Source organism: Ammospiza nelsoni, chromosome 10, assembly GCF_027579445.1.
Source record: "Ammospiza nelsoni isolate bAmmNel1 chromosome 10, bAmmNel1.pri, whole genome shotgun sequence".
NCBI classification, from domain to species: domain Eukaryota; kingdom Metazoa; phylum Chordata; class Aves; order Passeriformes; family Passerellidae; genus Ammospiza; species Ammospiza nelsoni.
The window spans coordinates 10,412,840-10,425,561 of NC_080642.1; the positions used below are offsets into that span (position 1 = coordinate 10,412,840).

Genomic DNA, 12,722 nt, shown 5'->3' on the forward strand with positions numbered 1-12,722 from the left:
TTGCCGCCACCTGCTGACCAGGCACAGGATTTCTCTGGCCCCAGTGCAGCTTGTGCATGTCCTGAACAATCCTCACCATGCCCTCCCCAGCAAGAGGGTGGTGGAGCAGTAGGTGGAGATCAGGGTGCCTGCATAAACAGGAACACCTGGGGACAAATACAAGGTTGGTCATTTAAAGGTGTCACATGCCTTAGAGTGCCCACAAGCATGGGTAAAGGCTGAGCTGGTCTGTCTTTGGGCTTCTGTGAACTTGTAGATTATCCAGCACATCATGGATGAGATCAAGTCTGGTACAGAAAGTTTGAATGAGATATAACCTCATGTAACTATGGTGTTAAGTGCTGTCGAGCTGAATGTCTTCACTTTAATGCATTTCCCAGTAGAAGGCATAAAATTCAGGTACTCTTTTAGAATAAAGGAAAATAGAGAATCAAGAAATTTTACCTAATCCTAAACTCTAGAAATTCAAGTTTACTCTTCTCTGATATAGTGAAAAGACATAAAGCGTTGGTCAGCATTCTTCAGAAGTTTTCACAGTGTTAGCTCTTTAACCAAGATGATTTTTCACACTGGTGTTTTTGAACATTTAAATGTGAGGTAAGCCAGACAAACAAGTACACTAGACTGAAGTATGTATGATGCCTATTAGACAGCGTCACTGCAACAAAGCTTCATTCTGTGGCCAAATTGCAGGAAGCAGCAGCATTTGCTGTGATCCTCTTCCCTGACTGCCCCAGCACTGCTGTGCCTGGGGCATTGGTGCAGGGTTACATGGCTGCCATGGTAGGAGCTGACTTCTGAAGCTCTTGGAAATCCTGACCCACTTTCTGCCCTTTAATGAAGCATTTAACTTTTCTGGGGTCACTCCAGGTGTTCAACCAGTACAGCCAGGGTAGAGTAGTGACTTGCTTTGATCAGAGTTCATTCTTACAGCCTGGGACCTGCTTGCAGGCTATCCCAATCTGCTGCCTCCTGCACAAGGAGCTCCTGTATTGGGGCAGAACCCTACAAGTGCTCTAGGGACCCAAGGAATTTCATGTCTCCATAGAGAGTATAATCTCATTTTCTCTCTTTTTCAAAACAGACTCATTTTCACAGGAATGCATGGGGTTTTCCCTAATTATCCTCTGGCGAGTGTCCCTTTTTTTTTTTTTTTGCATGTATAATTTTTTAATTTGTTTGTTTGCTTGGAGGCGGAGGAGAAGCCTCCAAGGAGAGATGAAATGCCATGCATGGCACTTCTGCTCTGCTGCTGCGGTGCCGTCCCTGTTCTGTCAAGCAGGGGAAGGTTGATATAACCATTCCAAAACATGTGGCCCTAGGTTATTCTTGCTTTCCTAAGCAGTTTGAGTTGAGATGTTTCTGTAAACCCCCATTTCCACCCTCGTTGCTCAACCCAGTGCCCAGCTGGCCTCTCCTGCTGACCCTGTGTCTCTTTCCTTGCTCTCCAGGGCTCTGGGACCTCAAGCAGCTCCGCTGCCACCACCCCGTCCGTGTCCACTCCTGTCACTGGCCACAAGCGGATGATCATCCCCAACCAGCCTCCCCTCACCGCCACCAAGAAGTCCACTGCCAAGGGCCCGGGGCAGCCAGCGGCCATCCCGGTCACTCCCGTTGGCACCCTGAAGCCGCAGCCGGTGCCAGCCTCCTACACCACGGCCTCCACACCGAGCCGCCCGGCCTTCAACGTGCAGGTGAGGACGGCGCAGCCCAGCCCGCACTACCAGCCGCCCTGCCCGCAGCCCGGCCACTACGGCAGCCTGGGGCCCGGCCAGGCCTACACCACCGCGCCGTCCCGCCAGCCCGCTGCCCCTCAGTACGGAGCGCCGCAGCCCCAGGGGCCCGGCTACGGCTACGGCCCTCCGCCCGGCCGGCCCGCCGAGCCCGCCTATGGGTATGCGCCCCCACAGGGCCGCTACCAGGAGCCCTACTACGGGGGCTATGGCGGCAGGAACGGCTCCGAGGCGCCCTACGTGCCGCAGAGCTCCTGGAAGGCCGAGCCGGCGTATCCTGCAAGTAATGCCATGGGCCAGGCTCCCCCTGCGCTCTACCAGCCACCGGGCACGAAGAAGACCTACATCACTGACCCAGTGCTGGCCCCGCAGCCGCCTGCCCTGCAGCAGAAGGTGAGAGATGCCAGTGGTCACTGACATTCTTGGGAGAGCCCCATGGCTGAACGTGGCCTGGGACACTCCCTGAAAGGTGGTGGGGGTTAAGGTGGTGCTATCAGAGGTGTGAGGGTGGTCTCCCTACATATGGCTTCTTTAAAGCTGGAAATATGGAGCTTTTATCTGTTTTGAAAAGAGCCTCTGCAGGGGCTTAGAAAAACTGTCAGCCTCAAGTAGTGAGATGGTGTCACATGTGTGCCAACCCATGGGAGGGAGGGAGGCTTTGGCCCTGTGACATGCTGTTGCCCAAGGAGCTCCCTGGCCATGCCTCTGTAAGGCATCGCTCAGCTGGAAGCTTTTCTTCTGGGCACTCCCAAGACAAAGTGAGAGGATGGGTGTGAGCTGTTTCATGTACTTGTGGACATCCCTGGTTCAGCAATTAATCCTCCCTGTCCTGAGGCAGATGGGAGGTACACGAGAGGCTGGTTTTGATTGTGGTTCACAGTGATTGCGGAGGTTGTCCTCTGGTGTGTCGCTGTTCAAAGATCACTTATCACTGAAACCACATGGAAATGAGTCCCCACAGAGCTCGGCTCTGGTTTTCCTCTCCGATGTTGGTACACCGGGTGGCTGCCATCCACTTCGTCAAGTACCTGGTCCTCATAAAGTGAAGTCAGTTTGAAATTAGAAAGTTAAAGTGGGTCTACATGGTTTCTCTGCCCAGGCTGATCCTGCCTGGCTTTTGTCCCTTCTGCTGGTGGCCATCTGTAATGTGGCTCTAGGAGGTGTTTTAGCTTTGTGGGGCCCTCATTGTGTATGATGAGCTGAGGTTTCACAAATGGTGAGGTAGGGAGGCAGTGATGCAGTTGCTGCCCAGGCCCACCTTGGCACGTCTGAGCACATCCATGCTCTTGAGTTTGGGGGTGCTCACAGAGAAAGGGGAAAAAGCTTCTGATGCATAACAGAAAGCATGTCCCTTTGTCATGTCCCTTCTTCTCTAACAGCACGCAGATGGTCGTTCCTGAATTCCAGGTTTCCTGACAGTGGGAACTTTAAAAGGCAAAGATGTTTCTCAAGGCAGTTTAGAGAGGGCAAGAAATTATGGATGTCGTTGGCATATTATCTACAAGCAGCTAAGAAACTGCTTTTTCTCTTTTCTTCCCCTTCCTTGACAAGAACCTTTGAGGCAGGGTGAGAAGCAATAAACTCTCAGCTCTGCAGGTACTTGGTATAGAGCTTAGATTGAAAAGTAGTGAAAGACACAAAATTTGCACATAGCTTTAACTGGTGTAAATGGTTGTGGTTCCAGTGGAGTCACTGAGGAAATGCTGAGGTATTGCAGATCCATATTTAGACTTTTATAGATACAAGTAGGCTTATATATATAAAAAATTTAAAAACTGTAGTTCAGTCAGCATCTCTATGGAAACGCAAATCATCTCAAACCACAAACAGCACAAGCCTGTTAGTCTCATTTGCATTACAAAGCTGGAGGGACAATTTAATTTAGCTCAAGTTGGGGGTTTCATGTATGCCTATATATATTTGTATATACATGTTGGTGTGTGTGCACGTGGCATTTGCAAATACACAGGCAGAAATACTTCATAAGTATCTCTATAAAAAATAATTTTAGTTCTTCTGCAGAACAGACTATCATCTGCTCAATGATAAACCCCTGCAGAAACTTTCTTTCTCTTCCAACCTGCTAAATAACTGTTTTCTTACCTATTTCACTTTTGAGCTTACAAATTCTCTGTAACATATTGTGGCAAGCTTTGCCTTTAAAGCATTGTTGTCCAGCCTTACCATGTGCTGTTCTCTTCCTTTGCAGAATAATTCATTCATAAAATCGACTTTGGGAATTATTTTATTTAAAAAGGGAAAAAAAAAGGCTGTGTTAGAGTCAGGTGTCTGTTAGGAAGAATTGTCACTGTAATTGGATTTGGCTATCATGTAAATTTTAACATCTTTTCCAGCACGCACACATGATTCTGCATTTGTTTGTGTTTTGCCTTTTCAAGGTTGATTTAAGACCTTTCAGTTAAAGAAACTGTTAAAGAAAGGGTAAGAAGCATTAATACATATCACATAAAATGTAAGATGACCTTTAGGAATTTTTCTTCTTGCAAGGGAATGGTTGTAAAATATCAAACAATTTCTAAATGTATTCAGAAAACTGCATGCCTAATCTTGAATATAGTTTGTGTGCAAATTATTAAGGATGTTGTAGCAAATCCATCTCAGATTAAAAGTTCATGGTCCTTAATTCCAACATATACCATGATCCATCACTGTGAGGGCAAAATTTTTCATTAAATTTGTTTCATGTTTTTAAAGGGTAAAAAAATAAGGTTTATATTTGGCATTCTGGCTAGGAAGAGGTTCATGACACTGTGGCTCTGTGTTTTTTGCTGCACACTAATCATGTTGAAGTTGCTGCTGATCCAAAATAAATCTGGATTGGTATGGGAACAGCAAGTAATCTGTACTGGTTCTTAAAGCCTGCTAAAAACAATGAGTTTTACTCACACACAATTCCACATTGCATTCTGTCCTTGGGCCACTTATGGGGTGAGAGCCATGCATGTGAAGCCTCTGGGCATTTTAGTCTTTAATGCAGCACCCTGTCCAGCATTAGTGCCCAAGTCCTAGTTAGGAAATGATCTGGTGGAGTGCATGTCCTCATTTAAACCTTCATGTGCTTCAACAGCCAGAAAACCTCAGGAGCTTTCTCTTCTGGATCGTGGGTGGTGGGGACTTCTGTAGGAACAGCAGCAGAGTTCTCATGAGACCATTTGGCTCCTCTCATGCTCTTTCTGTGCCTGCTCAGACCAAGCCAAAATGTCTTAACTTCTCCTCTCCCAAAGGGCAGAGGGCACAAGGCCCTCTGGGTGGCCCACAAGGGTGGCTCACTAGGTACACTCATTTCTGGCACCAACATGTCCACAGTAGACATATGACAAAACCAGTTTCTGATGTGGAGTATTCCTGGGACTTTGCCCTGTGGCCAAAGCAGGACTGGTAAACTCCCACCACCGACCAGCTCATCTATCACCAAATGTTTCCGTGCTGGACTGGTTAGGACACTGAAAACCCTTGTTAGTTCTCATATCTCCAAATATTTTTAGGTCATTTCACTGGTTTTGGTAATGTCTGAGCATTTTTGAGACACTATCATATGTCTCAACTAGATCTGTGGATCTTTTAGGGTCCTCATGTATCTCCTGGTGTATTTGAGGGGTGGCTCTGGGAGATCTGTTCTTTCTAGATCCCAACTATTCTCCTAAATAAGCTTTGGGAAGCACATTCCTTCCTAAAGGGACCTTTCATGTTTTCAACATCTAGACTAGGTACCACTGAAGCCATTTGAGACAGCTTTGTGGCTCTGGTCCAAAATGGTGGAAATATTAACAAAACCATATATTTCTTGAGAGCAATTTAACAATTTGGTGAGGACAGAAGTGTCTTGTAGCTCCGATTTAGTACAGCATGCAAATCCATGTTTCTTTGCTGCAGATTTGCTGGGAGGAGAAAAGGAGCAGTGTCCCTTTGGTAGCTGTGTCTGTTCTCCCTGACATGGCACAATTGCCTAAGTTCCTTAACCTGCTCAGCCACGGGTTGCAGTATCCCCATTCACACCTGTACAGACATCAGTGCACATGGAGCATGGCCTCCTCTTCAGACAGCCCTTCAGTTTTGCTCACCTTTCCAGGTGAGCACCATGAAAGGTGGGGAGACAACTGTAAACCAGGAGGATTTAATGAGGCAGCTCATGCTTGTGGCTTAGGTGGTGGTGGCTGCTCATGACTAGCAGACCTCAGCCACCGCGTGGTTTCCGCACTGCTGGAGGTGATTTCTTTGCTGCCTGCTGTAGCCAGCCCTGACATGGTCTCTTGCAGCTTGCAGTGCCCAAAAGGGACTGTGATGGCTTGCTGTTTTCTCGTTTTATACAACTTTTGTCAGTTTTTCCACTGATTTAATACCTGTGATGGACACATTCACTTGGAAGTTTCATCTTTGCCTCAGAAACAGCTGCTCACCAGTGCCCTTTGCTATGACTGATGCACTTCTCTCGCACTGGTTTAATAATTTTTACAGTCTGCCATCTCTCACTTAAAGGAGATACCTCCGGCACTTGCGTTTGAGCTGAGACTAATTCTCTTGCTGTTTGCTGTTAATTTAGCGACTAGAAACTTTTCCTTCTCTGCAGATGAATTAAAGCAGTCTGCCAGATTCCCTTCTGCTGTCACAGGGATATATTCCTTCCTAGTGTTGCTTTTGACTTGTGGAGAAAGGCAGGCAGCTTGCTTTGCATTGCTTGCCTCCCCCAAAGTGTCTTCTCACCCAAAATTTTATGCTTTCACCTAAGTGTCTTCACAAAAGTCACGTATCAAAAGTTTTCAATGGGTGGAGTTTGGAGACAGTTAAAAATGATGATTGAAGTTTGTTTTCTGTCAGTGCAGGACAGTGGCTTCCCATAGTTTTAATATGCTCAAATAAAGCAAACCAAAGTAAAATTAAAAAGGGTGATTTGAAATATTCTACTTTGGCATTTAATGAATTAAAAAAGACTGAAAGCCAATGTAAAATGAAATAGAATGTGAAATTCTGAAATTCAGAGTTGAATCTGCGAGTTCAGTGTGACATTTCAAAATTTCCAGACGAATATGCAGTTCCTTTCTACCCTGAGAATAGCAACAAATGTCAAAATGTTGACATTCTTCACAAAACAGTAATTCAGAGTTCTAACCAGCACTAGCTGTATATCAGCTGCTGACTCTGTCATTGCTTCTGGGTGGATTAAATTACATACTGTTGGTTCTGTTAAAATGAGGAGGAGGGGAAAGAAGGCAGTTGTGTCTAACAATAAGATGAGAAGCTCAGGACTTGTGGTACTGTGGCATTGAGAATGATGTTTTCCTCTCCAACTTATTATAAATCTCTGCATGAAAATTGTTGTGGGTTTTCTCAGGTGAATAGGTGCTGGCAAGAGATGCAAAGACATTTTTTCAGAATGGTGTCCTTATCCTGACTGCAGGAATATGACAGTCTGGTTTATATCTTAGATTTTTGAAAGCGCCCAGTTCTTGGCTCAAAATGTGTTTAACATGTTCATTTGAGAACTTTACTCTTTGTTCTTTGTATTATATTTTTATTATTTAAACACTCTATATACTAGCAGGAACCTGCTGATGACAGAGCAATTAATCAGTTTTTTCTCTTAGGTATCATATATTTGAATTGTTTTCCTGAAATAGTGAAACAAAGAGTTGCCAAACAATTACCTTGAAGTTAAAGATAACAGGGAGCCTGCAGTTACCGGAGTAAGTCAGGTCAGCATATACTGAAAAACCAACTTAAATTTACAGCTTCAGGATGCAGCTTTTGTAGCTTTAGCCTTTAGTCAGCCACAATGGGTTAGTAATATAAGAGGAATAATTGAGAAAGAGGCTTTTGGCATAATACCTGGATGTTCTTTCTTGCTCCTTCTTAAAATAAGCTGAGGACAATGCCTCCACACATGATAAGGCATGGGGCAACCTTGAAGTTAATCAAGGGCTCTGCTTCTGTGCTGGTTAACTCTTGATAACCAAGTGTCTACCTTGAGAGATCCTGCCAGTCTGTGTTACAGACTAACATAAGAATTTTGGGTCTGAGGTCATAAGATGCAGCAAGTATATACTTACATAGCATCAGACAGGGAGGCTGGCTGGTTGCCAGCAGGGGGTTTGCCTGAGCCCAGGGGCTGCCTGAGCTCAGCTCTCTAAGGGGCAGCCTGCTCTGTAGCATCATGTGATAAGGATGGTTGGCCTTGCTACTGCTTTACAGCTTTCAGTACAGAAAGCAGCACCCATAAAAGTGAGTGCCACTTAATTTGCAGGCAGACTCTGGCTGAGTGTGATGGTGCTGCTGGTTACTGGAGGAGCTGATTCCTTCCATTTAAAAATACACTCGAGTCCAACCACATTGTAATTCTTTCAAAGCCAAAGCACCAGAGCGTGTGAGGAAGCTGTTGTTCTATCAGATAACCTCTGTGTCATTGTCAAGTTTATTGCAATGAAGCCAGAACCTGACTGGGTAGAGAAATTTGTTCAAGGTTAAGCACCAATTGATTAGAAGAGTAGGGCAGAACAAGGAGACATGGAACATCTTGGTGTCATTTGGTGGCTCTTCTGTTTGAGGTGAAAGGATCTCTGGCTGCCCTGTTGGTGTGAAACTCTTTGGGCATTGCTGATGGCAATGCCAGTGTTAAGAGAAATCACTCTGCTCATAACACAGTGACAGCATAGATGATGCTTTGGGTGATATCCTATTTTGGCCATGCCATTTGGGGTGGATCTTCCTATATTTGGGTGGTTTTCCCACTGATGTCTGTGAAGCATATTTGCAGTCTTAATCCAGTTTTTAATGGCACACATAGAGATAAAATAGTAATGGTTTGTTACTGAAGCACCACTTTTTGCAGGGGGCTGTGTACAGTTTAAAAGATGAATAATTTTTCCCTGGGTAGGGATGGTTGTGCATAGGTAGGCTCTTGAGCCTAGTACTTGAATGAGCAGGCAAGTTAGACAACTGTCATGGTGCACAGTGAGCAGTGCCAGCCGTGAAGATACCACCAAAAATAGATATTTAGTTGTAAAGATTACAAAGTAGTCTGTAATGTCTGCTGGTATAATATTTGTTTCATCCAAGAATAATGGTATGAAGCAGTTCTAATATATGGTTATATTTAGTGATCATAAATGTTCTGGTGTTAAACTAACTTTGGCCTCCACATAATGGGCTTCCTGTTAAGATTTACCTCTGAATAACTATAAAGAAACATGATATAGTAAATTTAATAGCAGCCTTTGGGGGAAAAAAAAGTTTAAAAAAAAAGAGGTTTCCTATCACAGGCTGAAAGAACTCCTGCAAGGCAAACAGAATCTGCAATTACACTGACAGTTTTGTTCTTAAATGAAAATAATAGTGAATTATAAAGCTGTAAAATTGTTTTCACAACAATATTTTGTTTTTATAACTTATACTATTTCACTTAGTAGCTGCCTGGCTCCACAGCAAGTTACATAACATGGTATTATGAGTATGATGCCTCAACTTTTTGTCTAGGGAATTAATTTAAGGGCTCTAAACTTTCCAGTCACATTTTCTTCTTTGTTCCAGACGCAATGTATTCTCTCTGCTGGAAGAAATATCAGATGAACTACGTCTTGCTTGTAGCAGAGTAATATTCATGTGTCTCTTTATCCACACTAATAGGGCAGTGACTTAGTTTCACATGGCTCCTCAAAATAGTCCAGATTGAAATGGGCCATCTAAAGTCAGCCACACAAAACAAATTAGAAGGGCGAAGCTGCTGTGTGTTAGCTGATCAATGTAGCATTAGCAAGGATTTTCCACAGTGTGGTTTAGCACAGACAAATGAATTACTCTTACTGTCAGTATCACTCGTCCTCCCAATTAAATATTTTTCTAAACAAACAAACAAACAAACAAAATTTCCCCAAATGAGTCGGCTGTAACTTAACCTGACTTATTAGGATTAGTTTAGTCATCAATAAAATGGAGCCACACTTGAGCTATAATATACAGCAGATTAGCTATCATAATTTTCATCCTATTATTACCTAGTTAGACTCTAATTTACCAACACCTGAAGAATCTTTTTTTCAGGATTTTCGTCCAGGTTTGTGAGAACTGGTTGTTCATTAAATGAATCACTTTCTTTCTGTTGTTGCTGCAGTAGAGCTTAAAGTGAAAACTCATGCCTTTTCCATGGAGAAAAATGGCCTAAGTGTACAGGGAAGCTCCTGCTGTGTATATGTCACTGGTGGATTCCTTCTAGACTGTCACCAGGAAGCCTGAAGGGTTTTATTTTGCTGTCCAACTCAGCCAGCAGAAGAAATCTCTGTGAGGAAATATCCTGCAAGATTTGTATTCTTGTAAACCTCTGTTTCGTGTTTGTCTCAGGGACGCAAAGATTCAGGTGGCAATTGTGTTTTCCTGATCTGATGATCAGCATCAGAAAGGTGCCCTGCACCTCCTTGGCCAGCTGTGTTAGAAGACTGTTTTTCTGTTCCTTACTGCATCAAAATCCTTCCTCCCTCCTGTTATGCAATACTTACTTGTAACCTCTCTTTCCACAGGCTGCATCCCAAAAACATGCTTTAGAAACACATCAATTCTTGCACGACCTCATTTGAATACTTCAGTTAAAACTCTCTCCTGAACCCACTTTCCCAACTGCATTTCCCATCATCTAGATTTTTCACAACTTTTACGTGTTTCTACATCACTTTCCCTCAGGGTTCTTGTCCTCTAAGGCTTAGGCTTAAAATTAGGCCTTTTGCTGCTGTAGAATTTCCAGATCACTGAGCAAGTGGTGGATGAGTCTCTCTAGTAGATTTTTCAGTACAGAGAAGTAATGCAGTCGTACTGCAGGCAAGCATGGCCTTGTAGGTACCAGAGGGTGTTGGGATTGTGCTTGTGTTTGTTTCTTCATGATGTTGCTCACCAATAAATATGGCCAAATAGAGTTTTGAAATCTGAATTCAGCTTCCCACCCACCTTTCTGTACCATTTCACCATCAGGTCACCTTCTACTGAATAAATACAGAACAGCAATTAAAACCATGTGTGTAATTAAAAGAAATTCAGCAGAAATTTGAACAGCATGAAGATAAGAAAGGTAGAGGGATAAAGACAACTGGAAGCTCAGTTCTGTGTGACCTGCTTTTGAATAAACAACATTATATTCCACAGTCAATTATCCAAAAAGTACAATGTGTTCTGTTGCCAAAAAAAGGTTGTCAGATAGAAGTGGTTAGTGAAAAGGACACATGCACTGGAGTGAACATTAGTCTATTGTACTCGGTATAATATTATACAAACAGAGCTGGCTTGTTACTGGCTTTTTTCTTTTTTTTTTTAATTTTTGGCTACAGATGTGATTATGCAGCTTTTTAATATTACTTCATGAACATTTAATTGCAGGCTTCAGCAAGAGGTGCAGACCTTGCTATGGAAATCAAATAAGGTATGCTCTGTGCAGCCCAATAATAAGGCTTCCAATACAAAAGTGGAAAAACAAGTCATTAGTTACAACCATCGAACGGAGGTCTAATGGGAGCCACAGGATAAACATTCCATTTTATTATGTCTTCGTTATATGTTTTGCAAGAATCCATGGTTATAAATTAAAATTGCTTTTTGCAGCAGCGGCTGTAAAAAAGTTCAAAATCTGTGAATGTACCTATTATTTTTATTTATATCACAGCAGGCTGCTAGCAAAATTAACTTTTTTTTTCCCTCCTATTTGTTAGTTAAAAGATGGAAAAAGCATACAAATGCATATCTGTAGGCAGCACTCGAAAATGCCCCTGAGCCTTTTTTTTTTTAAATCAAGATGGCATCAATTTAAAGTGAGAGACAAGAGAGGATAGGAAACCCAAACATCTCAGATAAAATTAACTTCTTCACCATTACACAAGTTGGTAGGGTCTGGTGTTTGTTTAGAAATCTAAATTAATGCTAGTGAAAGCATCCAGATTGTACTGTGACAGATGAGACAAGGATTTGCTTGAGACCATGTTGCTGACAAAGCAGAAGAATTTCCAGGGCTCTTCTCCAATTGAACTGGCAATTGTGGAGACCCTGATTACCAGCAAAAAAAAGCAGTATTAGGACAGGATTTTCCAATGCTGTCCTCTGCCTTCTGAGCTGATGTTTGAGAGAATGTGTTCAACCTCTGACTCTGCCCCAGACTCTCTCTTGAACCTTCCAGCAAAACAATTAATTTTTTGTTTCTTAATACAGCATTTGGAAGTCACTGCCCTAAGGTAACAGCCAGAGCAAGAGATGTGTGGAATGGAAATTTGTGGTGGTTGAAAACATCTGTTTCTCCTTTTAGAAAGGATACAGACATGCAGTCGTAAACCTTCATCACCCTCATCAACCCTTCTGCTTCCATTTAGGAGTTAATTATTAACTGAGGCACCATAGGCAGCTTCTCCTCTCGAGGAAAGAGGCTATACTGGACAGGAGATCTGTGGCTTTCAGTGTGCAAATCCCAAGCATTGGCAAATTGCTTCTGAGCTGTACTTCCTCTGATCTAGGAAAGCCTTTTGTCAGAAGCTTAAATTCATTATGTGAAGGCTGTATGTCCAAGGGGGAAAAATAATTGTATGCAAATGAAAAAAAGGCAAAAAACCCACTGCTACAGAGACTTTTTTACTCTTTCACATTAGCATTCCTGTGGGCCATTGAGGAAGCAAGCTAAGGTGGTCTCACTTGGGCTGGGAATTCCTGCTGTAGGCAGGTTTGAGGTTCATAGTCATCTTTCTCCAAGGACTGGTCAAGAAGAGCCTCCAGTCAGGGACCACACCTCTTCTCTAGGATGGATCAGATTAAAATATGATACATGTTCCTAAGTCTCCATGGTGCTGCTCTTGCTACTCCCTGGTTAACACCTTTATAATTCTGCTAGTGATGCTTAGAATTGTTCTAAATACTAGATAATGCCAAGAATTCAATACCATGGAACCTAATTGTTTTTCTGTCATTGGGAAATTAAAGAACCCTGTGTTTAGTGACGAGGAGCCTGTTTTAAAG

The 12,722-nt window shown here is 43.1% G+C and overlaps 1 protein-coding gene across 2 annotated transcripts in view; it reads left to right on the forward strand.

Moving 5' to 3' along the window:
- LPP (LIM domain containing preferred translocation partner in lipoma) overlaps nt 1-12,722 on the forward strand; it is a 317,335-nt gene that overhangs the window by 202,058 nt on the left and 102,555 nt on the right. For both annotated transcript variants that reach the window (XM_059479296.1, XM_059479295.1), the window contains exon 8: nt 1,452-2,126. In XM_059479296.1, coding sequence (XP_059335279.1) covers nt 1,452-2,126 — 675 coding nt within the window. The remainder of the gene's footprint in view (nt 1-1,451; nt 2,127-12,722) is intronic.